The sequence below is a fragment of the Mus caroli genome, unplaced genomic scaffold (assembly GCF_978045245.1).
Source record: "Mus caroli unplaced genomic scaffold, Mus_caroli_1 scaffold_10, whole genome shotgun sequence".
Lineage (NCBI taxonomy): Eukaryota > Metazoa > Chordata > Mammalia > Rodentia > Muridae > Mus > Mus caroli.
The window spans coordinates 2,024,923-2,050,679 of record NW_028227265.1 but is presented as its reverse complement, the minus strand read 5'-3'; the positions used below and the strand labels follow the sequence as shown (position 1 = coordinate 2,050,679).

General features: G+C 41.8%; 1 protein-coding gene across 9 annotated transcripts in view; it reads left to right on the top strand.

Moving 5' to 3' along the window:
- The window catches only part of Pard3 (par-3 family cell polarity regulator), a 544,654-nt gene that overhangs the window by 190,646 nt on the left and 328,251 nt on the right, over positions 1-25,757 (top strand). For all 9 annotated transcript variants that reach the window (XM_029480763.2, XM_029480762.2, XM_021170616.3 and 6 more), the window contains exon 3: positions 24,666-24,846. In XM_029480763.2, coding sequence (XP_029336623.1) covers positions 24,666-24,846 — 181 coding nt within the window. The remainder of the gene's footprint in view (positions 1-24,665; positions 24,847-25,757) is intronic.

Here is a 25,757-nt window from a genome sequence, read left to right as displayed (position 1 = left end):
CCTACCCTTCTTGAATTACCATTAAATTAAAGAAAAAAAAATCTGTGTGTGTGTGTGTGTGTGTGTGTGTGTGTGTGTGTATGTACACACGCATGTGTGTAGAGGTCAGAGAAGGAATTGTGGGAGTCAGGCATAGCTGAAAAGACTCAGTCTAAATTTGTCTACTTAATTTCACCCAGATCCTACTGGTATCATAATTTAAATATCCGCCTGCTTTTTAGACCTTTCTTCATGAATGAACACTGTTGGCTTCCTTTCTGACATGAGAGATTGTTGTGGTTTCAATAAAGAGTAACTGTTTCATCTATTAGTAGTTTTAACCTAGTTTCAAAGCCCAACTACTTAAACACCTTGTCCCAGTAATATGAAACTGGCTCAAGGTGATTGGCTGTTGTTCGGGCTCAATTGTAACTTCTTATATTGTTTATTTTGGATTAATCCACTTCTTTCTGTGACAATTTCCTTTAGAAATTCTACCCTCTATGTTATGGCAATTTTCTGCTCCTTTTCGTTTTCCTAAGAAAAAAAAAGCTTGCTTCTAAGTCTAGTAGTGGACAGTGACTTTTCCCACTGTTAAAAAAAAGGGGGGGGGGCAGCCGCTAAAATTAATACAAAGAATTCTGGAACTTTCCCACGTTGGTACTGAAAGTGCTTGTCAACACTTCATTACTGACATGGCATGCAAGTTAATGATGCCCCGAGTTTAAACCTCTTACATTCAATTAGAGAACCTATTAGCTTTGGAAGTAGTAAACAATAATTGACATTTGCTGAATTTTAAGTAGGAGCTGCGTGTTGTGTTTCATTTCAGGGTGGATCTACCGGTTTCTGCTAAGCTGTGAAAACGTGATATCTTGAGAATCAGTCTACCTTCCAGCATTTAACCTAAAGTCTCTTCCTGATTTTAATGTGTAATATTTCCTCCTTTTAATTGCAAACATGTTTTTCAAATATTTACACACATTTTTTAAGGTGCTAATTGGCACTAGAATAGCTGATGGATAGTAAACTGACATTAACTTAAAAGCACATCCACTATAAATTTTTGTATCCTTTTCTGGCATTGCTGGCATTTGTGTGTTAAGTGTCTACTAGTCTAATAGTGAAATACATAAAACAGCGGTTGGTAACTTTCGGACTTACCTCTCCAGAGCCCCAGGATGTGACACATCAACCTGCAGCAGAGTTTGCATGGTTATATGATGTCAGCAGAGTTTGGTCAAGCTTCTTTGGTTATGATGAAGGTCCAAGACCATGTTTCTTCGCCTGCTGTGATTACTTTGAGCCGTTTGAGTGAACAGAGCATACCTTTCTACCGAAGCCCCTGCCTGGCAGTTGCTGAATGCACACAGCTGATCTTCCATTTGCCCTCAGTGTCAACACTTGTCTCTAAGTTTTCTTATGATGTATCTTGCTGTTCCTAGCATCAGATCTGTACATGCCAGAGCCCTGAACATGCTGATCAGACCAACCACCCCTTGTGCACACCAGTTTATTCTCCTGCAAATACATTTGGGCTCCCCGAGAATTTGCCATTGATCTAACATTTTCTCCACGTACACCTTTGAGTGGCAGAGCATTCGGTATATTGCTACTAGGAGGCCTTTCAAGGCCTATTTTCTCTGAATGCACAACTGTTCCCAGGACAGTTTATTTGTGGCTCAGCACTGAGATCTGGAGGATCTGAAAGAGCCTCTTCATGGTTCTGACTCAAGCATGCTGTTTCCTGCCTGGGTTACACTCGCTGTGGTATGTGCCACAGCTCCGGAGGCAACATGGACTGAGTGCCGCTGGCCACTTCAGACTCCCCAGACATGGGCTGTGTTCACATCTCCTTCAAAGTCTGGCCTCAGAGTTCTTCATTTGAATGGGGCGCCACATTCTTTTTTGTGTTATTTGAGTGTTTGAAGTGGCTTAGAGTCCAGGTCAGCGTGGATACGGGTAAACATAATGCTAGCTATTTTCATGTCTTAGATGCTTCATCCTCTGTTTGTTATAGTCCTTTAAAACCAAAATCCTGCTATAAGCGGTAATTAAGCTATCTGATTCTTGAAGCTTCTACGGAGACTTAAATTATCGTTTTGTCTTTTGTTCAGCATTTCATTGGCTTTTGTGGCAGTATGAGTCTGAGATGTCACTGTCGGTGTTTCTTTATAACATGGCTACCAAAAGCATGGTTTTGAACATCCATGGTTATACAGTGTCTTATCTCTCTAGCCTTGCCCTCTTCTTTTCGGCTGTCAGTGGGTACAGACTTTGAAGCTGACCATAAGACTGAATTGACACTCATTTTCCTAACAGTTTTTTTAAACCTTTCCTACATAATATGTTGGCTAACCCCCATGTTGTCTTTTGTTAGGTCATGATTCCTTCTGCCCGTGGGGTCTGGTAGAGTCTGGCTCAGCATGGCAATCTCTGAGGAAAAGACAGGGTTGGCTCATGCCCTTAGTGTGGCTGCACCCATTGTCTATCCTGGGCCTCCCATGTCTGACTGTGAAGTTGACTAGAGAAGGATTTAAGGTAAAGGGAGGCTTTAACTGGGGAAGTAAGGAAACAAGGTAGTCTGTGAATCCAGTTGACCAACCCACCAAGTAGGCTACCACCTCAAAGGCAGGGAAGCTGGCCTCCCTGGAGAAGGTTCCCACCCTGGTTCCCCCTCCAGTCTGCTTATACAGTGATGGTCCATGAATATTTAATCCTGATCAACCAGTTATATGTAAACGATGTGTGGTGTAAACTATGCATGCAACAGTGCCCACTCTCTGTAGGGCTAACTCCTGCTTACTTCTGCTTACAGAGTGGGCAATTCTTCGCGATTCTCTGAGGCTCACCCTGTGTCCTTCAGTTGGCTGCTGGGGCAGGGTGGGGTAGAGGGCTTCTGTAACTTTAAGCTGCTACTGTCCCTCCTGTATTCTCAGGTGTGGTGGTTCAGAGGAGTGAAGCTGTTTGTGGAGGAAGCGGCACATTTCTTAAAGCCTGCCTCCTTGTACCCCACCCCTGTTCTTTGATGTTTTCCTTTAAACCATTTGTCCAAATGTAACCTGGCCAATTTCTCTTGGTCTGCCTCAAGTCTTTTAGGGGAGGGGAATCAGCCAAAAGGAAGGAGTGGCCATGATCTCAGGCTCTTTGATACCCACAGAACCTGTTAATCTTGCTATCCCTAGTCATTTAAAACAGGGGCTCTCAGTATATGGGTCACAACCCCTTGGGAATGCACCAAATGACAGTTTCACAGAGGTCTCCCATCTGACAGTGCTGATTGGGGCTGATGTCGTCGGGGTTCACCAAAGTGTGAACTGTATTAAAGGGTCGGTCACAGCATCAGGAAGGGCAAGAACCACTGGTTTAAGAGGCTGTGCATGCCAAGAGAGCTATGTGAGAGAACATCCCTGTAATGGCACATTGATGGTTTGTGTGCTAGCCCAGCTGGCTAAACTTTGTGGTCTGTGTCAGGGTAGTAGGATGCTATTATATCTTTCCTCCCTTAACATCTTGCTGACACTGATGTACCCAGAAACAGGTTAAGAAGGGGCAATGTAATGGATGACTTCATGGCCACCATGTGCAAAGGTGATTGGAGGAAGGAAGAGAGGCGGGGCTAAGGCAGTAGTAGCTCTTCCTATTGCTCTTCCTATTCCCAGGTTGTGAGGCAAAGTCTCTGCGGAACCAGGAACCTCAAGGCCTACTACAGGCTATTGTGGGGTGATGGTTTTGTGACCAGCTCTTACAGAGAAAAGTAGAAGGAAGGTTTGAAAACTCTTTCTAGGGCCACAGCTGGCTCTGGGGTAAGGAGTTGAGTATCTTTGCCTGCCTTGTAAAAGAAGAAGTCTGGTTTCTGTGACCCACCACTGGGGAGGCAGTAGAGCGGAGAGGGGTGGGGAATGAGGTCCATAGAGTTGTGTCTGAGGCTACCCTCAGGTCAAAATACTCAGTCTGCCAAAAGACATTGTCACTTTCTGAGCCTCCCTCCCACCCCCCAAATCTCCCTGTGTATGTGTGTGTGCGTGTGCGCGCGCGCGTGTGTGTGTGTGTGTGTGTGTGTGTGTGTGTGTGTGTGTGTGCGTGCGGGTGTGTGCGTGTGCGCGCGTGTGTGCGTGCGTGTGTGTGTGTGTGTGTGTGTGTGTGTGCATTGTTGGTACTTCTGATGACTGTATCTTCTGACTTCATGCCTTTCCTGGAAGTACCAAGCCATGGACTCAAAGCACATACATTTCCCACTTTCCTTGATGTGCATTTGTGCAGTTTTTATGACCTTGAAATTTTACTTCTGAGTCTTGGTACTCGAGCCTTGAGTTACATCGTTTATACAGAGTTTTCATTCACAGTTCCATCTGATCCAGGGTCACTGCCTTTTACTTGTACTTTGTAGTAGATAATCAATTTTAACACATTTATATAGCTGGAGCTCAGGAGACCTGGGTGAACATGAGATGACTTCCTTCATATTATGGCATTAAATTGGTACACAGAGGTGGAACTCTGTTCTAGAGTGCAGGGCATGTGAGTCCTTGTCTTTGATGCTGAAGGTGTGGGCTATCAAGATATGCTTTCCTAAAGAATAATAAGTGAAAAATGAGTAGATCATTTAAATAATGAAAAACATTCTGTTTTTGAAGTGAAACCTTTAATATCATACTCCTGCTGTTTTATTTTAAACTAATAGTTAAAAGAGCATAACAAAGTATTTTTTTTTCTCCCGAGTTGGAAGAAAATCCTAATTATCTCCAAATATGGAGTGACTGTAAAAATCACACAGGACCCAAGGGGAGACATTAGTTTTCTTTTTTCCTTTTCAACTTTTTCAAAACAGAGTATCACTGTGTAGTCCTGGCTGGCCTACAGCTTAGAATGTAGAGTCTCCAGGCCTAGAGCTTAAAGAACCCTACCTCTTCCTCCTGAGTGCTGAGATGAGAGGGTGTGTGGTACCACGCTAGCCCTATGACTGCTTTGTCCTTGCACTTCTGTGAACATAATTTCCTTGAGGTTTATGTTGTACTTTAAGGTTCCAGCCAACACACTCCCCTCTACCAAATACAAGGCTTGAGTTTCTCTGTGGGGTGTGGTTCAAGTACATTGAAGGTGGAACATATCTCCCAGTGATGTCATTTATCAGCACCACTGTGAGCAGGGTTTCTTCTCTTACCATGCTCACCCAACACACATTCCATGCTCACCCAACACACATTCCATGCTCACCCAACACACATTCCATGCTCACCCCACACACATTCCATGCTCACCCAACACACATTCCATGCTCATCTAACACACATTCCATGCCCACCCAACACACATTCCATGCTCACCCCAAATACATTCCATGCTCACCTAACACACATTCCATGCTCACCTAACACACATTCCATGCTCACCCAACACACATTCCATGCTCACCTAACACACATTACATGCCCACCCAATACACGTTACATGCCTACCCAACACACAAGACATTCAGCCATCTTTCCAAAGATCAACAAACAGACTGTGCCTAGCTGAAGTAAGGTCTGAGGACAACTGGACTTGGAGTACTGGTCTTCAAAAGCAGGCTACTTGTGAGAGCTGTCATTGGGTTTGAGGTATGATGGAGACAGTGTCAAAGACTTGTACAAGGTTTTTTTGTTCAAAGTATTTGCCAAAGTGAAGCCATTTCCAGGCGCCTCACGGGTGACCTTCATTCTGCTCCTGCTCTTGGAATTGGTAAGAACCATACTTCCCGGGGAAGATTGGGGTTTGGGGACCACTCTGTCCTGTAAAGTGTCATTGCTTTTGGATAGTGAATTTGTCATTCTTATTAATGGAGATTTGTGTAGGAAGTGTAGAACAAAGGGACTGACTATGACATATAGAAAACTAAGTTCAAGTGATTGGTAGATGCTGTTGGCTATAAACAAGGTCTTTAAATTGTTAGTTGAGCTCACTGATATAAACTAAAGAACTAAATAGGGAGGTTGTGTGCTTGCTGGGAATAAATTGAGTTGCCTGAAGAGGCTAGCTCCATTGTGTAGCTTACCTGCCTTCATCTGGCTACAGCACACACAAGGAAGCACAATTACAGGAAATCATAGAGGTATTTTATGTGAAGACTTGAAGATGCAGGCTAAGGTTTCGGCAGCTACTACAATCAATGGTCAAATGTTCTGGTTAATTAGAGTTTAAACATAGTCATTGCCCCAAGTCTGTCTTTCTAGGCTGAATGAGGCATTTCTTCTGTGATCACAGAGCAGCAGTATCTAACTTGGAATCTCCTCATGCTGTCTGAAGGACAGGAAAGTGCCCAGTAATTATTTGTCCCTTTGGGAATCTTTTCCAGGTGCTTATTGTCCCTCCCCCAGCTGTGGTTATTATTCTGTGCAATGTTAAGAACTCAGAATGGTCTTCGTACTGTGCTTAAAAGCATATGTCTCAGTGTAATATATCCCTGGATGAGTTCTTGGCAGTGACACCTGTGTTTCGTCGTGCTGTGATGATTTCCAGTCATAATTATTTAATACACGTGGTACATGTAATATTCGTAATCTTCCCAAAGGGAGGAACGATGTGGCATGATTCTGGCTGATTACTTGTGTTACATTTAAAATGTAAAAAAAAAATAATAATGTTGGATCTTGAAACTCCTGCTGTTCTATTTTTAAAAGCAAGTGTAAAGATAAAAAAAATAATAATGTTGGATCTTGAAACTCCTGCTGTTCTATTTTTAAAAGCAAGTGTAAAGATAAAGAGTTCAGGCAGAGCGTATAATCTGTTGTGTCCCCTGTCACTTGCTGTTAATTGCTGCTGTCCCTTTTTTTGACCTGTTAATAGGAGTAGGCTGATGATGACAGCCCACCCTTAAGCTCTGATGAACCATCCAGTCTTGACCCTTCTACTCTATGTATTTGTGTATAGTCTGAAAGTCCCATGAGGAATGTTTTTGTGTTCTTACCATCACATGTTGAATAACTAAATTTTATAAGATAATGTGCTAGGAGAGTAAGCTGAACATTTAAGAGCTTTTCTTGATTTCTCCTGTTTCCAACACCATACAATGGGTGAGCAAATCTTTGCTGTTTCAGCTGGTTTTAGCCGTATTTAGAGAGTGCTAACCACGTTTTATCTGGCTGTCATGGGTCTAGAGTGGTCCTAAATTCTAATGTGCTTGTTCATTGTGTTGAGCCTGAAGAATACATTAAATATCAAAAACAGTGGGAAAGATGAAAAAAAAAACCCAGCTTGGTAAATTCCATTGAAAATAAGAGCTATCTCTATTCCCAGAGGGTTCTGAAGTGTGCTGGTGAGATAGGTTCGGGTTATTGCTGTGATCCACACAGCTCTAATGTCTTTGCATAAAAGTATACTTAGAGCAAGTCACATTTAAATTTTAATATAAAATATCAATTTTGAACATCAAAATCTTTCATTACTTTTAATGATATCATCTATTATGCTGATATTTTGTTAGGTTCTTAGAGAACATATATTTATTATATTCTTGATTTCACTTGATGGTGAAATTTACTTTCATATTAAAAGCACATTTCTATGAATAATAAGAACTAAGAAGGAAAGGAGTGCACAGTAGAAGTATGCCCCTAGTACAATTCTCTAGTATTGATTATCTCATAGGTATGTTGCTCTTTGGTGAATTTTTGCCCCCTCTTCACACTCTCAGAGGTGTGTGTGTGTATGAATGTATATGTATATTTTATATACATCAGGTATGTATGATCAGGTATGATGTGAGTAATATGGATATAGCACTGTTTCATCAGTCTTATTTTACGTGTGCATGCTTACGGGCACACATACACAGAACGGGTGGCATCCAGACAGGGTCTCATAAAGCCCAGGTGGGACTTGAACTGCTGACCTTCCTGCCTCCACCTTCCACATGCTGTGGTTACTTATTGGTCTTATAATTAGTCTCCTGGTGTGTATTTGAGGCTATTGAGATTTTAAAATTAAAGCAACACACGTGACTTCCCTTTAGCATCTATGCTGGTAGATTTCTTACAGGGATGGTTGGATGAACCCTGAACTCTGCCATTGAGCTATATACTGTACATATCCCTTGGTTATGTTGTCCTCCTCACTGTGTGCCAACCTCTGTAGATGAGGCTTTGGGCAGTAACGGTGTTCGGCCTTTATGTGTTTTTCCCTAAGTTGGAATTGGGACAGCACTAGAAAAGTCTTCTCGTAGAGTGTCTTCATTCTGGTTGGCTCAGGTTTTCAGATAGGGGTGTTGGATTTGAGATCCGATCTTCACCTTGATTCTGGAACAAGTTAGCAGGCTACAAAGGCATTGGGGTGGGGTGTATTCAAGTTATCCTCACTTTGATTCAAGTTAAATCAAAAGCAGAAGAAGAGGAATCCATTGGTATGTTTTACCTGCTCATATTTTGAGATGGGCATATAGTCATTGCACATCCTGGTTTTTTTGTTTGTGAACTTATAAACAGATAAAGTCATTTGGGTTAGGGGAAACCCCAGGGAAGAAAATGCTCTCACCAGATTGTCCTGTGGGACATTTTCTTGATTAATGATTAATATGGGAGGTCCCAGTCCATTGTAGGCTGTGCCCACACCGGGTAGGTGGTCCTGGGTTATAAAGCAGAGTTAGCAAGCTATGAGGAACAAGCCAGTATACAGCACTCCTTCATGGCTTCTGCTTCAGTTCCTGCCTTTAGGTTCCTGCTTTGAGTTTCTGCCCTGAGCCCTCCCATTTTCCCCTTGATGGAATGTGAGGTGAGAGTTGTAATTTAAAATGAACCCATTCTTCCCCAAGTTGCTTTTGTTCATGATATTTCATCACAGCCATAGAAAAATAATCTAAGACAGTGCATGCGAGTTTCTATTCTGATCAAACTTGTGCTTAATGCAAATGGCGTCAAACTGCATCCTAGGTTACCAGCCGAAATTCTAGAACTATCTTTGCCCTTAGATCACATTGGCACCAACAGTCTGACATCAGAGTTACAGTCTAGAACATCTTTGCCCCCTCATGCCCTGAGCAGCATACTGAGCACATGAATTCCAGTGTGTTAAGAGGAGGATGCCATGGTTCATAGCAAACCCCACCTACACCTTTCCTTGTGTCTTGGCACTTTGCTTGGTTTGGGTGACTTGGAGTTGACACCAGTGTGAGACTAAAGGTTCTCAAAAAGTGTGATAGCCTGAATTAAGGAGCTGCATTGTGGCTGCCACTTTAAACAACAGGCCTTAAACGGGCTCCAGTGATATTTGTTCTTTGTCTGAAGTTTGCATAGCAGGTGCCTAAAGCTGTAGCCCCAACATTTCTGATTCAGTGGGTACGAATATTTGTGTTTCTAGCAAATTCCAAGTAGTACAGCAGCCACATCTGGGGAGCTTTTGGGGTATGGGGTTATAAGGTCAGGTGATATTTTGAGCCAGGAATATAAATACACACACACACACACACACACACACACACACACACACACACACATATGTAAGTCACCCCCCAAAGCAGTCAAGCATGAATTATCTGGATTGCTACAAGAATGAGGGTAAGAATGACCTGACTAATGTAAAGCTAGGATGATGTAGGCTTTGGAGGTTTTCAATAGCATACAAAGAATATTGGCTTAATTTTAATGGAAATGATTAAGTTATTTTTATAGGACACTAACACTACACATTGATTTCTAATGTATCCATGTCAGTTATCCTGGGATTACTATTTTCCATAATTAAAAAACTATTCCTTGGGAGCTTGAGTTAATTTATTCCTTGCTTTCTGTGAAAGATCTACAGAGACTGGCCTCCTCTTAATGGCATCGTCTCTACCAGATGTTTCAAACAACTGGACTTGTCAGCCACGGCCGTGAGTCAACAGTGATGGCTCTCATCTCCGAGAATTTCCTACACTCATGTAATTTCCTTGACTCATGTGAGATGGGCCCTGATATCAAATATATGGTGTTGACACACTTAATTTAGTACTCTTTCCACAGAGCTGTTAAATTGACTATTAATTGGCCTTCTGATAAAACTTGCGCTTAATGCAAATGATTTCAAGATGCATCTTAGGTTGCTAGCTGCTGCTTTGAAACCATCCGTGTCCTGAGATCCCATTAGTGCCGATGTGTATATCCACTTCTCTTTCCCTAAATGTAATTAGAGTTCTATTAAATATAATGATGAAGAGTCATGAGGCTGTGATTAAAAACTATATTTTTGAAAAGGTCTCTAACTCGAGACTTTGCAGCTTGTTTGTCTGCTGCAGGCAGACGTTTGTTCTCCAGACTTTGGAAGACAAAGAACAGCTGGTTTATAGTGTCCACTCTCCCACAGCCTTGGTCTTGCTCTGACAGTGCTCTGGCTGCTGATAAGCTGCTCATGGAAGATCAGCTTTCTCAGGACAACCTGGGTTACCTTGAGGTCTAAATCAGCAGGCATAGCAAATAGCTGGGAGACTTCTATTTTCTCCTGGTTTGGTGCCCCCCCCCCTTTTTATGTTTTCTTCCTAGCTGTCTCATTAGTCAGCTTACATGTTGAGAGGTGGGTAGGGCAGGTACACATGTATAGAGGACAGATGTCAACCTCATGTAGGGTGGGGCTATGCAAGCACTGTCCACCTTTTTATTTTTGAGACAATTTTTGAGACTTGTCTGGAGCTCATTCAGTAGGTGAGGCTGACTGCCCTGCAAGTACCATGTTGCCTCCTCCTCAGCATGTACTACCACACCTGTCTGTCTGCGTGTTTGTCTGTCTGTCTCTGTGTGTGTTTGTGTGTGTGTATGTGTGTGGCTGGCTGACTTTCTGTCTCTTTTTCTGACTCTCTCTCTCTCTCTCTCTCTCTCTCTCTCTCTCTCTCTCTCTCCCCACATGCACGTATGCCTGAGTCTGTGTGTCTGTGTGTTTGGCTGGCTGGCTATCTGTCTATCTCTGTGGTGTGTGTGTGTGTGTGTGTGTGTATGGGTCTGTCTGTCTGTCTGTGGGTTCTGGGCACTGAACTCATGATCTCATGCATGTAAAATGAGCTTTTCTGACTAAGCAACATTTTGTTAGGTACAAATGTTAGGATGTTTCTAGTTAATTCCAGATGATAGATGGAGCACTTGTTTTATCATCAGTGCTGTGTGAAAATGGTGAATTCTAAACAAAAACTGTGGAAAAAACCAACAAACCAAACAAACAACCCAGCCTATTCACAATGTATCACAAGAGTGTGTCATTCTCTGGCAGGAGATTGCCATCTCCCTTCTTAAAACTACATGAACACATGCTTCATTTTTAACATTTATCTACACACACTTTCTCGGTCTCTCACTCTCGTGCATGTACACATGTGCACTATGCAAATGCTCACGGAGGTCAGAGGTCACCTTGCTTCTCTTCTGGTACTATATGGCTCCAAGGGAGATCAGGTTGTCAGGGTAAGTAGCAGATCCTGCTGAGCCACCCAAACTAGTCCTGCTTCATTCTCTAAAGCTTCACAGTTCTCGGTAGTGACTATACATGGTTTTTTATAGGTTGAAAATGAAAAATTTAGTTCCCTCTAAGGAAGTCTCCTGGGAAAGCCAGCTATTCATAAGGGCAGACTGTGTGCCTAGCAGTAGCTGTCCAACAGAAAATGAACTCAGCAACATTCTTGGAAGTTTCTTGTCTGTCTCATAAAGATTGTGTCAGGCAGCCCCTCCCTCCTTTACATTTTATCTTGTTACTTTTTATTTCATATGTGTATGTGTGTGTGTGTGTGTTCTCTTCCTTTACCCTACAGGTCTTCCACATATATATTATAGCTTCCCACTGAGTGTTTTCATGGGATTTCCATCTGTAGGAACAAGTGGCTCTCTTTCTTGTGCCTGTTCATGGGCTCTTTTCCTTGTGTTTCCTTGGGGTGTGTTTTGTCCTGTTCATCATAAAATGCAGCACTTCCTGTGACATCCGAGGGAGAGCCCCAGGTGCAGGGAAAACACTGGTACAGGAAGATATTTTGAACCCTTACACTACAAGTGACCATAAATAACCACGTGTCCAGATTTGGTTTTGTACTGAAGATGCCTCTTACGGAGCTGCTCTTCATGTGCTTACAAGCATGTTTATCAAGAAATCTTTATTCTTTCGGAGCCATTTGGTTTTGTTGCTGTGGATAAGGCCTTCTATGCCTGTGCCATGACTTAAAAGTCACGGCGATATTTCCAGATTAGGAGAGCCATTGTATCCATTTTCTCAGTGTAAAGGGAGTAGACATTCAGCCTGCTTTCTCCCTTGGCTCCTCCATGCCCTGCTGGGGAAATGCTTATCTTGCCTTTGTGTGGGCCTGCCTGAAACCTGACTCTTGTGACTCCCATTACCTTCTTGACACTCCTGTTTAGCTCTTCCTGTCACTCTGCCTATAGCTTCCTTATGCTCCGCACAAGTCCACGTGACTCTCCATTCTCAACACAGTTTGCTCTCACATTACTTCACGTTGCTTTTTACTTGTGTTTGATGTACACTGCCACCTGTAGTAGACACCAGGCCAGTGACATTACAGGTCCAACTCCTCAGAGCATGGAAGAAAATGCCAAGCTACCTCTGAACAGCTAACCTGGCATTGAAGTTGAGTTTCCCAACAACCTGGCAACGTTACCACCAAATAGGGTTTGAACTGAGCCAGGGACTTAGTCACATACAGTCCTACTGTATCATAGTATAATGGATGCCAGAGTGCACCTTTGAGTGCTGTCCTAGGTACTGACAACTGTACTTTCCCCCCTTAAACCTAGGTTCTCTCAGTTGGGGGCTCCCCAGTAGTGTAGGCTGAGTAGCCATTGGCCACCAGGGATTTGCTTGTCTTTGTCTCCTTAGTTCTGACATTCCAAATGTGCTCCAGCACGCCTGGCTTGTCATACTTAGGTACTAGAAACGTAACTCAGGGCTTCAGGTTTGCATGGCAAGCTCTTTCCTGGTTGTGCCACCTCTTCAGCCCTAACCTTGTGAACAGCTCTGTAAAAGGTGATACAGCCTTGGCTGTGTGTTACTAAGTCCCTGGGTCACTTCAGAGCCTGCTTGGTGAGGAACACTACAAGTAAGATGCCACAGCTCTGCTATGTGGTACGCTGTTTGTCCCTCTGTCCTACAAAGGATTAGATTTCCATTTCTGGTGTGACTTTTCCTTTTGTGATTTGACACTTTCTTAAATGTATTTTACTGTCTGACACATTTGAGTGAGGTCAGTTCTGAAGCAGCAGCAATTTACCAACAGTGCCGTTTCCTGAGGGAAGAAGGTTCCGGGTTTAATGGCTTGTTTATATCAGACTTGCTCTTTTTTTTTTTTTTTTTTTTTTTTTTTAAGGTAAGCTCAATGCTAATTTTGAGATCAGGGTTGTGATGTTCAGTGAACACTTTATAACATTTTAAGCTGCTATTTCTTTTCCTTTTAAGGTCAATACTTGTTGGTTGGTTTTTGTTTTGCTTCTAAAGATTCTTGCTATGTAACAACTGGGCTTTGAAATCCCAGTAATTTTTGTGGTAGTACAGAATGCAGGCTTTCACCTGCAGGCACGAAGTTGGGATCTCTCAAGGGACAACATAGGAAAAACACATCCATCACCCCAGAGGAACCAAGTATTTATTATTGACCATGGCCTGGGGAGACAGATACACATTACCCTAAATGCCATGTTCCAATGTAGCAACCACTTCAGGGAGTTTTTATAGTAGTAGATGAACATATAAATTGTCATTTTTTAAAAAAAAAATACATGGTGAGAACATTAGCTAGACAAGACACAGCAAGATTTGGCAATCTCTACAATAGGCCCCAGACACTGTCTTTCTTCTCTTTAGGTTGGTTGGAGCTAGAGAATCTGTGTATTGCAAAGGATTTCCCTGATCACAAAAATGTTAGGTCATATACCCAGAGGTGGGCAATAAAGGTTTTTTAAGGGTGCTAAGGACAGTCCAGGATAATGTTTTATTTCACTTGAAAGTAATTTTTGGTGTGTATATTTATGCACATAGCATTCATATACATGTATGTCAGACCCTATTTGTGTGTTTGTGGTGACCATAGGAAGTCTTTGTGTATTTTCTTCTGTTATGTGCTGCCTTACTTATTTAAGACAGGTGAATAGAAGCTTGCTGTTTTGGTTTTGGGATTACAGATACATACAGTCACTCCTAGGTTTTTACATGGTTCCAGGGGACTTGAACTCATGTCTTCGTGCTTGCTCAGCAAACACTCTTACCCACACTGAGCCATCTCCCTAGTTGTGACATTCCAACCTCAAGCGTGTAGAGCGTTTCACGGAGCTTTAGTTCACCTTATGTAAACAAAATTCACGGTTTTATTTGGGAGATACCTTGAAAACATTTAAGGGCAAATAAAGGCCCTATCTAGAGGGTTCTATACATTTAGGCCTGCAACTTACTTGGCTAATATGTAAACATTTCTTTGAAAATAGTTTTGTATAAAGACCCACAGTCTCCATGTTGACAGTCTTCACGGCCAGGGTTAATTGTGCTGGAATCACTGAATTTTAGCTGGCAGAGTCTTCAGTCAGACTCCATGCTTAAGAGGCTCCTTTTTCTTCTTATACCTGTGAGAATTATGAAAATTTCCCCCAGCCCTCTATTCTTCCTCTTAATGTTTCTATAAGCTGATTGCTTAGTCACTGGTGTGTCCTTGGACGTCCCCCCTGCCTATCCCTTCTACTGGGAGACCAAACCCCGTGTGCAATTCCCACCTCTGTGTCACTACCCACACCACACATGCCAAATCCGTTAAATAAGTCCGGGCTCTGTATTTCCATAATTATACATTTTAATTGTCTTTTCACTCCACTGCTTTCCTATTAATCTGGGCTCTGGTGACTTCTTCATTATTGGAGTAGCGGGCTGTAAACGATTTTCCTCTTCTGGTCCTTTGTCTGCACCCCTTGAAACCCTCCATAGAAAAAATGCCTACAAGATGGTGTGTCTTTAAGGAAGCATTGGTCTTCGGGATATAGAGTCTATGGCTTAGCTCCCATCTCCAGGGCTGTTGCCATGCTCTGACCAGACTCTCAGGCCTAAAACTTCCTCTTGAATGAAGAGTAGCTTACTAGTGACCTGTGCACTTGTTGCTTGCAGGAAGCGACCCAAGCAATTTCTCATCACTAATACCAGACCCCAGTACTGAGCTCAGATTGGTAGAGAAAATGTTCAGGCCCACACAGCTGGTGGGTCACCTTTTTGCCCCTCACTCACTTCAGGGAAAGAAACTGTACCTTACCTGTCCCAGGATAACTTCTGGGATTTTTTCTTCTAGACATTAGGCAAGGTTGAGGTCTGTTATTCTCAGAATCAGTTTCCTTTAAAATGTAGCTTCTGAATATTTTTCCCCCCTTAGGTAAACTCACCAAGTTCTGTGATATTTACTCCTAAGGAGATTTGCATTGTGACAAAAGGCTGTAAGTGACTCGTGGGCTAGATGGAGTCCTTGTAAGCTATTGGTTTTTGTTTTTACCACATACATGGGATGTTATTATCTTTACTTTCTTACCCATTACATGTATGTGATGCTGTGTGCTATTGTTCTTCTGTTTTTACCCGCCACATACATGGGATGCTGGGATGCTATTGTTTTCATATATGTGTGGGAGGGAGGATTGGCACACAATTAGTATTTACAGTGTGTTTACCTTTTAAAGCACTGCTAAACGGGCTGTGCTAATGAAGAGTTGATTAACATTTTTTATTATTTGGTTGCTTTTAGAATACACCTGCCAGATGATTAAAATGAGCCTAATTTAATCAGCATGGTACTGTACACCAGAGATAATTTAAGCTAATGTCAAGGACATCTTCATCTATCCTGCAGAAGATGCTAAAACAATGAAGAGCAACAAACACTTCAGAAAATGTTTGAAGCTTCTTGGCTGTGCCCCAGTGGATATTTAAAACCCGCCCACCCCCTTCTCTTTCCTTTTGTATGCAAATTAATCTGATAGTCGTTTTGTAATGTAACATGGGGCTTAGATTTTTATAAAACAAATTGATTGACCTTGGGTCTTTTGCTAATATTGGCTCATGGTTGTCAGTGTGCGCACTGACCGCACTGACCGTTCAGTATGTGTCATCTCCAACTTTCAGTGAGGACTTTGAATAGAATGTTCTGGCGCCATGGGGAGGGGGGTGTTTGAGACTAGATCTATATGTAATGGCTTATCTGTACTTGACTATACTCCTGCTTCAGCCTCCTGAACACTAGTAGGACAGGCTTGCCACCCACTCCCCACGATTGGTGCCTTTGAACTTGAAAATAATCCAATTTTTCCTTTTCATCTTAGGTCGCCCGTTTTCGTTTTATCTGCCCATCTCTACATCTTAATAGAGTCGTGTGAATCTCCTTTATCCTTTGAAGCAGTTAAACTTCTCTTTATTTTCCGGTCATGCTTTTAGAGGGAGCTAAGTTGCCAGTGGGTGTCTTGTTCAAACAGTGAACTCTGCACTCCCAGGATTTACCGACTCCCAAGTGAGTTCCCCATAGACATGGCAGGTTGCCTTGGAAACAGGCTGGTTTCTGCACTGAAAGTGCTGTCTTGTATTAAGTGCAGAATGATGCTCTGCTGACCTCTATTGCTTCGTCCCAGGCCTGACACAGAGTTGAGGTTTTCTGTGACTTTGTTCTTGTGACTGACTTAACGACAGCTTTGTTCACCATTTTTTTTTTTTTTAAATTTAAAAAACAACTTGGTTAACCAGTCTCCAAAATGTGGAACTAAGTGATTTTTCACATTTCTAATTTGGGGCAGACAGTGTTTGAGCATTGCCCCCCCCCCTACCCCCCAAAATAAAAAACACCAAAGTTTTAGAGTGACTAAGACTAAACTGGCAGGAAATTTTTGTGACTTATCTCCTTTATATATGTTCCTGGATAGACTGTATACACTCTGAGTTTCCAGACATAGATGGAAGTCACTTATACTCTCAAAGACCTCTGATCCAGCACAGCCTGCCAAGTGTAGCCTCTAGCAAGAAGGGAAGTGCCCCTGGACAGTGAAACAGGCGGGCTTCTGGCTCAGGGATCTTCAGTAGCTTAAGAAGTAAAGGAATAAAGCAAGTCTTCCTAAGGATCATGGCTTTAGTCTTTATAATCTCTTGAAAGAGGGATAGTCACTTACAGGCAGAGGGAGACAGCTCGGGGAGTTCTTTCAGAGACCTCTACTGAGGGAAAGCTGGAGTAACCACTTTTATCAAGAAGAAAATTTCAGGCTGAGCTAGTGTGAAGCAGAGTGGAGTTTGTTAGGAAAATGATGTAATGTTTCTGAAATCTTTAAGAAAATGCTTTCATCCAGATTGAAACTGGAGTAACGAGAGCAGACTCAGACAGACTCAGGGGAAGGTCAATAAGCACTGTACATACATCTGGTCTTGACGGCTGTATTTTAAGGATAGCTTTGTATATGATTTTGTCCACCTTTGAAGTTACATTGTTCAAAGTATTAGAAAGGTTAAATAACAATGTTTTGCTAGACACTGAAGTGTAGAGAATTTCCTTTAGGGAATCAGATTATGAAGGTAAAGGGTACATTGTATTACACATGTTGCAAATGAGTAAAGAATGTAGGCTAAAGATACAGAGGTATAGGTAAGTCACAGAACTTCTTCCTACACTTAGGTAATAAGGAGAGAAGAAATGTTTTGACTGGAAGCATGGTCCATAGTCTTGTTCGTAGAGAAATATATGTTGTGAAGATTGAATTAAAAGTCACAAGTTTAGCCTTTTGTGTGGTTCCCTGGTTGTTCTGATACTCTTATTTGAGGTTTTTCTTAGTGGCAGGATTATTTCTGCCAGCAATTGTTTCCATTATACCTTGGACATCTGGTAAGAGACTCCTTTCTTTCCTTCATGTGTCTGGTGTTTACAACTGGACCCAGTGGTGTAAGAAATGGGGGTGTGGTTCTGCATGGGGTCATTCATCATCATGCTGGTTTCTAGAGTATGGTGTAAGAGATGGGAGTGTAGACTGCCTCACATCACTGCACTTCTGGGTTTCTGGATAGAGCATCCTGTTGTGTCATGGGCTTGTAAGTCAGATCCCAGACACAGGAGAAGATGCTGGCAGGACTGTGGCCTTTCTTTTCTTGTGATCCTTTAAAACAAAACCTTTTGTATTTGTTTGAGGACTCAAACCACACCAGCTGGGTTTTTCATTACTTTTGTATTTACAATGGATATATACACTACCATGATATAACCAAGTGATGACTACTAGTTATGTGCTTGGTGGGTCACCATTAGTTTCATCTTCCTACTGTGGAAGATCACTATAAGCTAGAGGCTTCTTGTGTGTGTGTGTGTGTGCGCGCGCTTATGTGTGCTTATGCTTACTCACATGCAGTTATAGATGGAGAGAGGTGACCTTAGTCTTCACAGGGTCAGCAGAGCCATAGCCTTCACAGGTGCTCGTGGGTCACTTCCTTCTTGCCCCTTCATGCTGTTAGCATTCATTGGCTCAAGGCTCTCATTCTTCATCTTAAGAGCAAGTGGTCAGCATCTCTATCCATTATCACAGAGCTCCAACTACAGTTGGAAGATCTTTTATAATTTCAATCTCCATTGATTAGATGAGGATTTTAACATCACCTGGGTTAGCTCTTGTGTTTTCTGGTCACTAACCTGAATCCTGTTCATAGAGTTTTATTGGTCATGGCAAGTAACACCCACTACTATGAGAGATGTGGACATGATAGTTTTGGTGTGAGTCCATTGTTCTGCTTATTGTAACTATCATCCTGTTTCCCACTTCCAATAAGAAGCAGTTGGAGATAAGCGGAGGCCCATAATGCACCAGCCACCCTTTAAAGAAGCCCAAGCTCCTCTTAAATGCAGTTCTGGATTCAGCCACTCCACTTTGGCCCACTCTATAATTTTACTCATCAGAGTAGTTTGCAGCCATGTGTGATGTATATTTACTAGGTTCTGGTAGGGAATGTGTTGCATTGAGTAAGGTGTATTTGCATGTAGCTTATCCCATAATTAACCAGATTCTTTTCCCCATCATACTTATCAGATGCAAGGAACAGAAGAGAGATTAGCTAGTAACTGGAGAGATGGCTCACTAGTTAGTTAGGAACAGCCACTGCAGGGTTGGAGAGATGATGCAGTAGTTACGAACAGGTATTGCTCTTGCAGAGGACCCCAGTTTAGCTCCTAATATCCATACCAGGATATTCATGGCCACTGCACATCCCGGAGATCTAACACCTTCTTCTGATGTCTCTATGCTTGTCCTCACCCCCACTCCAGACAAGCATAATTTAAAAAAAAAAAAAAAAACAAACAAACTTCAAAGTGAATCTTAAAGAATGATCTAGTTCATGGATAGTGAAGATTCCATCTGCTAAAACACATAGTTGAGTCATGTCTTAGAAACTTAAAACTACATTTCTTTTACTTTTTGAAGGGCGTGCAGGGATTTTGAATCTGTGATGTTTTTGTGGAGGTCTCGTTTTCTTTTGCTGTGTTTCTATATGTATTCTTGTGGAGTAGCTTTTCTAAAATTATAAATCCTTCCCAATTTAACACAAAATTACTTCATTTCTGCACCTGGCACTTAAATTTTGGTTTAAAAGAAAGCTGTAAAATTGTGTGTTATTGGCACATTGCAAATCACCAACTGTGATTCCGCCACTGTGATTCACATAGCATTTATTCACGACATAGTCCAGATTTCTTAATCTTGTGTTTTCTCAAAATGCTGGAGATAATTATTGAAACTAATATACATATATAGGCACTTCCATATTTGGCATTTGGAGACTTGTTTGTAATTTTCCATCTCCATTTTCACTCTGCAGAAAGGACTGGATTCTTGAGAAAATATCTCATGGTTAATAACAAACTTGAATTTTAATTATCTCCAATTAAACATCAAAATGTCAAAAACTGATAGCTTTAAAATGCATATTAAGCCATACAGCTTGTGTAGGATATGATATTTAAATCAATGTAGGAAATCCTATGTTCTGGTGAACAACTCAAAGTGGGTGTTGCTAGCTTATCAGGGCTACAATTGTAGCTTTGACTGTCCTTATACTGGAAATTGAAACTTTACAGATGAATGGCAGCAGAAAGACAGGAATCCCTTGCATGGAAAGTCATAAAGGCATCACCATGTACCAAACTGTGTCTGCTGCCTATTTTTATAAATAAAGTTTTGCTTAAACAGAGCCATACTCATCTCTTTATGTGTTCTTTATGCTGTTCTCTTGCTATCAGAGCAGAGTCACGGCAGGTGTGTGATCAGGAGTATAGCTCTGGAAGAATCTAGTTTCAGAAAGAGTACCCTGATCTTTGTTGTCAGGAGACTTCCGTGCTTCAGGTGAAGAGGGAGCTACCAGTCACGCCAGGAAGACAAGACTTAATTACAATGTGAAAACTTGGGAGTACACCTTCAAACACTTTCTTTGTATTTTTATTTAGCTCTCAAGGATGCTTTTCCCATTGTTTATTGCCACGTTGAGAGGCCCAAGGTCTCATCCTCCTTTGTACATGACATCCCACTGGATTAATCAGCTCATTGCTTCACAGCAGAGTTCCCTGCTTCCTGTTTCTCTGTGTGTCTCTGTGACAAGAGGATAGAAGCAGGCATTTGTTTATGATGGTAAACCTGCCTAGGCGATGGTAGAGCTGCCTAGGAAATGAGGAAATGCTGCTCATATTTTTGTGAAGGTACCCCTCTGTCTTTTAATAGCAGAGTGTGGACCTTGCAATACCTCAGTAGGACACGGTGGTTCCTTTTAGCCACAGCCCTGGTTCTTCCACACCTGGAAAGCTACTGAGTTGCTGGACACCTTGGTAGTTCTCAAAGAACTGTGCTGGTTCTGAGAAGAACCAGTGATATCTTTTGTAGTATTTTGTGACTATAACTGACAGTTGAAAACTTTCATTTGAGATAATTATAAATTTCATAAAAATTGGGAAATAGCTACCCAATGTTTCCAGATCCCTTTGTCAGTGCCTTAACTTCAGCATCATCTATAATCAGAGGCAATTATTGTCAATATAAACCCACCTTAATCTTGCATTTCAGCTGGTTTTCAAAGTTCTTTTAAATTTTGCCTTTAGACTTTTTGGGCCCTATATCCAGCAGAGCTTCCCATCACATGCACTTCTTGTTTTTCTGTGATTTCCTATTTATATGATTTTTGTCATTCTTTCCTGATTTTCTTGACTATCATACTCTGAATCAGAGTAATCTTTGTTTCACCAAACAAATGTCCTTCAATTTAGATTTACCTGATATTCCATGATTCGGTTAAAGTGACATGATAGGCAGGAACAACAGCCACACAAATGGCCTTCTGTCCTTCTCAGGGGTGGTGTTCTCATCACTGCTGATTTTATGTATGGAGAGCTGTGCCTGTCAACCCTCTCCACAGCAAAGGTAACTTACCCGTCTTCTTTTGGTTGAGACATATAATATGGGAAGCCTTTTGAGACAGGCAAACATATGGTGTCTCTTTTTATTCTCACCATTAATTTAGGCATCCATTGTTAGATTTTGTTTGTAAGAATTATTTCTATGGATTTCTTGATAACTATATTTCCAGTATCACTTATTCATTCATTGTTATTTATCTATTTATTTTTTTAGACTGGGTCTCATATAGCCCAGGCTGGCCCTCAACTTGCTCTTTAGCCAGGGATGAAGCATAGGGAGAGAGGCCTTTTGAGACAGGCAATTATTCTGCTTCTCTTTATCTTTCCATCCTGTAACATTGGCATGTATTGGTAGATTTCCTGTGACAATTATTTCTATGAATGTCCTTAACGATAACTTATATCGATACTGTTTCTTGTTTATATTTATCCATTCATTTATCTATTTATTTATTTGTGAGATAGAGACTCATATAGCCCAGACCAGTCTCCAGCTTGCTGTATAGTCAAGGGTGACCTAGAACTTCTGATTTTCCTGCCTTTACCTGCAAAGTACTGGGATGACAGGATTTTGCCACTATGTCTGGGAATGAAAGGAGGGGCACTGAGCATCCTAGGGAAGCCACCTACAAATGAGCCATGCCCCAGCCCCAGTCTTGACTTCATTATTTGGATATTACAGTAGAAGACACCTCTCAGCTTCCCACCATTGTTTATACCATCACAGATCCACAGATGTGTAATTTGCTTTGCAATATGATCCCCTGGTAGAATTATTTGTTTGGTCATAAGTTACCCCAGTTTTGGTTGTAGGGGACAGTGGGAATTTAGGTTGTATCTGCTTCCCTTTGATGTACATTTTTTTTTTTTTGTCTTTCGAATATTTCCTCACCCTCAGCACTGCTAGGCATTCTTTTTGTATGTATGTATGTATGTATGTATGTATGTATGTATGCATGCATGTATATATGTATATAGTCATTTATTTTTTATTGGATATTTTATGTGTTTTCAACCCTTTCTTTGTTTCCCCTCTACAAACCTCCTATTTCATCTTCCCAATTCCTTGCTTCTCTGAGGGTGCTTTACCACCCACAATCCACTCCTGCCTCCTAGCCCTGGCATTCCCCTATGCTGGGGCATTGAGTCTTCATAGGACAAAGGGCCTCTTCTCCAGTTGATGCCAGACAATGCCATCTTCTGCTACATATGTGGCTGGACCATGGGTCCCTCCATGTGTACTCTTTGGTTGGTGGTTTAGTCCCTGGGAGCTTGGGGTGGGGGTGGGGGATCTGGTTAGTGATATTGTTCTTCCCGTCGGGTTGCAAACCTCTTCAGCTCCTTCAGTCCTTTCTTTAACTCCTCCATTTTGGCCCCCATTGCTAGGCATACTCAATGTGTGTTTCACTGTTCTACTTTCAATCAGCTATTTTTCAAGATGCCTTGCCTTATTAGAGAATGACATTGGAATTCTAGATCTGGACATGAAGTGTGCTCATTGATTCTGAGATGTTATTGCTTCTCAATGCTGGGACCTCTTTGACTAGAGCAAGGAGATTTATCTGTAAACCACCATCTCTCTGTATGTCCAGCCACCTGTAGCTGCGTACCACCGTATGATCTTTCTAACTGGCTTCCCATCAGACCACAGTAAATGTAGGAATTTTCATGATCTCAGTGAGATTGTAGCATGATGGTTTTGTCATTTGTTGGTGTGAAAGAACCTACTTCATTGCCTGTCATGTACAAGCACAGCAATAAATTATGTATGGCACATTTTGTCATTATTGTAGAGTATATTATGTTCTATAGAAAAGTTTAATGTTTAACAGTATGCCTTGCTATGCCAACAATGGCCTAATACATCTAGTACTTGCTGTGTTATTGATTAATGGCCCACATCTAGTGGTTGGCCTATTCATCCAGGGTACTGTAGATATTCTCTAGGAACCTATGGTGGTGTTCTCAGTAATGAAGTAGTGTTGCTGGGGTTGACTTAACTCACGGGAGCCATGAGTTTCTGCTGAGCCCCAGTTCCAGTCTAACACCACAGAGCTTGTTCCAGCTTCTCCCTTTCGGCAACTGTTTCTGACAGTAAAAATATTGGCTTTCGCTATCCAAAATATTTTCACATTTTTGTTCATTCCTGATCTGTGTATCTGTGAGCAGAGTAGGGGTTGCTAGATTATACGCACACACAAAACAAACCGACTCCCTGGAACAGTGCATGTATGACCATTCTTTGTATTTAGCTTTATTTTAAACAGTAGAAACCGTGTCTTTTCACAGTGAACCTAGATGGTTTCTGCTTTATCCCAAATCAGTGTGGTCATGTATTTGTTTGCAGAATGGTTGGGATTACTTGCGTCATTGCTAAGTCCTCAAAGTCGCTGCCTTGTGTTGCTGTCCTGACGGATAACTAATTTCAGTTAGTTGTTTGTGTTTTAGCTAATGAATCACAGCTATGCCTCTGACCTGCAAAGCTATTCAAAAGTGTGTCCTTTCCCTCCTATTACCTTGTCTGCTCCCATCCTCCCTCCCCTCTTTATCAAACTCATGCCCGTAAGTGGCTCATTTCATTGGCCTTTCTTTAAGTTTTATACAGTAACGATGAGATAGGAGTATATTTTAAAATACCGTCTTCCTCATATGTGAAGAGCAGCATAAATGTGTGCATTCAAATATGGACACACACACACATACACACACACATACACACACACTTCTGAGGCAGGGGGATATAGCTCAGTTGGTAGAGCATCTACTTAGCATCTAGGAAGGGGACCTGGTTCAGTCCTCAGCATCACAGGATGTGGTAGATTAGTCTTGTAAACCAGGACTGAGGAACGGGAAGTGAAAGACATCCCTGGGCTCAACAAGTTATAGGCTAGCCTGGGTGATTTGAGACCCTTAGGGGCGGGACAACAAAAGAAGGCGAAGAAAACATGTATGGTCTACATGCATGTACATGGATCTCCTATGGACCGTCCTTATACTTAGATTATCTGTGTAAAAAAATGATTTAAACTAACTCCTACCCTAGCATTCTGGGATGTCACTGTGTCTTACTGTATTTTTACCTGTGAAATTTTAGATATGAAACTCACTTCCTAGAAATGTGTGACTGGAGTGTCAGGCCTCAGGGAAACAACGTTTCACTATGGTTGCGCTTCCTAAAAAGCTAGCAAACTTGGATACATCGCTGTCAGTATTTTCTCCTAGGTTTGTCTCAGCATGGTGGAGTATTTGGTAGTGATTTTGATGCCTTCATTCACAAGTGCCATTTTTTTTTTTCTGTTATTTCCAGCTGGTAGCAGTGTTTGATGAACAGGATCCCCACCATGGAGGAGATGGTACCAGCGCCAGCTCCACGGGAACCCAGAGTCCAGAGATATTCGGCAGTGAGCTGGGCACCAACAATGTTTCTGCTTTTCAGCCTTATCAAGCCACAAGTGAAATTGAGGTCACGCCTTCAGTTCTTCGGGCAAGTAAGTGAGAGTTTTCTGTATTCTGCACACTTCATCCTAATTCCCAGGTACCCTAGCTTTTTTATCTGTCTTTGCGCCTACAAATGGAATTCTTTGTGTTTATCGGACATTGGTTACAGTTTGAACCCGGGCCAGTATCTTTTACACAAGAACCCAGCAGTTATGAACCTGTTCATAGATGGGTTTAGTGTTGTCTATAGTAGAGGCTTTTGATTGCTCACTGAGGATTAATAAAGATAGATTGCAGGTATGCTACTCTGCACTTTCTTTATAAATAGAAATAACCAAAAGCTTCTCACAGTCCACCCCATTGTAGCCAAGACACACAGTGCATGTATTTCACAAGAACACTAGCAAAGAAGAGACTTGGCACCAAAGTTGTCTGCAGGGGTTTTGGGAGAGAGGGAATTCAAACCTCAAGGAATGTTAGGGACACAGTCTATGATGTATCATATGCCCCAGGGACTGTCAGTCTCAGGATATTTGTTTGAAGAATTCCATAACCAATTCTGGACGGTTTACTTAGAAAAGTGAAATATTTTTGCTATAAATAATACTTGTTTGTAAGATTTCAGAGCTGAGCTGCAGTTAACGGTAACAAGGTGTTGTTCAGGTTATTTATAACTTAGGTAAAGCATGGTGGTGACTTACACCTGTAATCCCGCTGTCCAGGGACTGAGGCAGGAACACTATGAGTTGTATCCATAAGGGATCCTGTCACACCACATTCCTTCTACAAAGAAATAAGTTTAAAGCTCATTTACTTATGTTTAGGCATTTCTGGTGGCAAATTCTTTTCTATTGTTGATTATATCTAAAATATAACCTGAGTGATTATTTAGAATGTGTATTTTATTTTTCTCGAGTGTACTCTGATTCCTTTCTTCCCCCTCACCGGAGAGGTCTGTCAC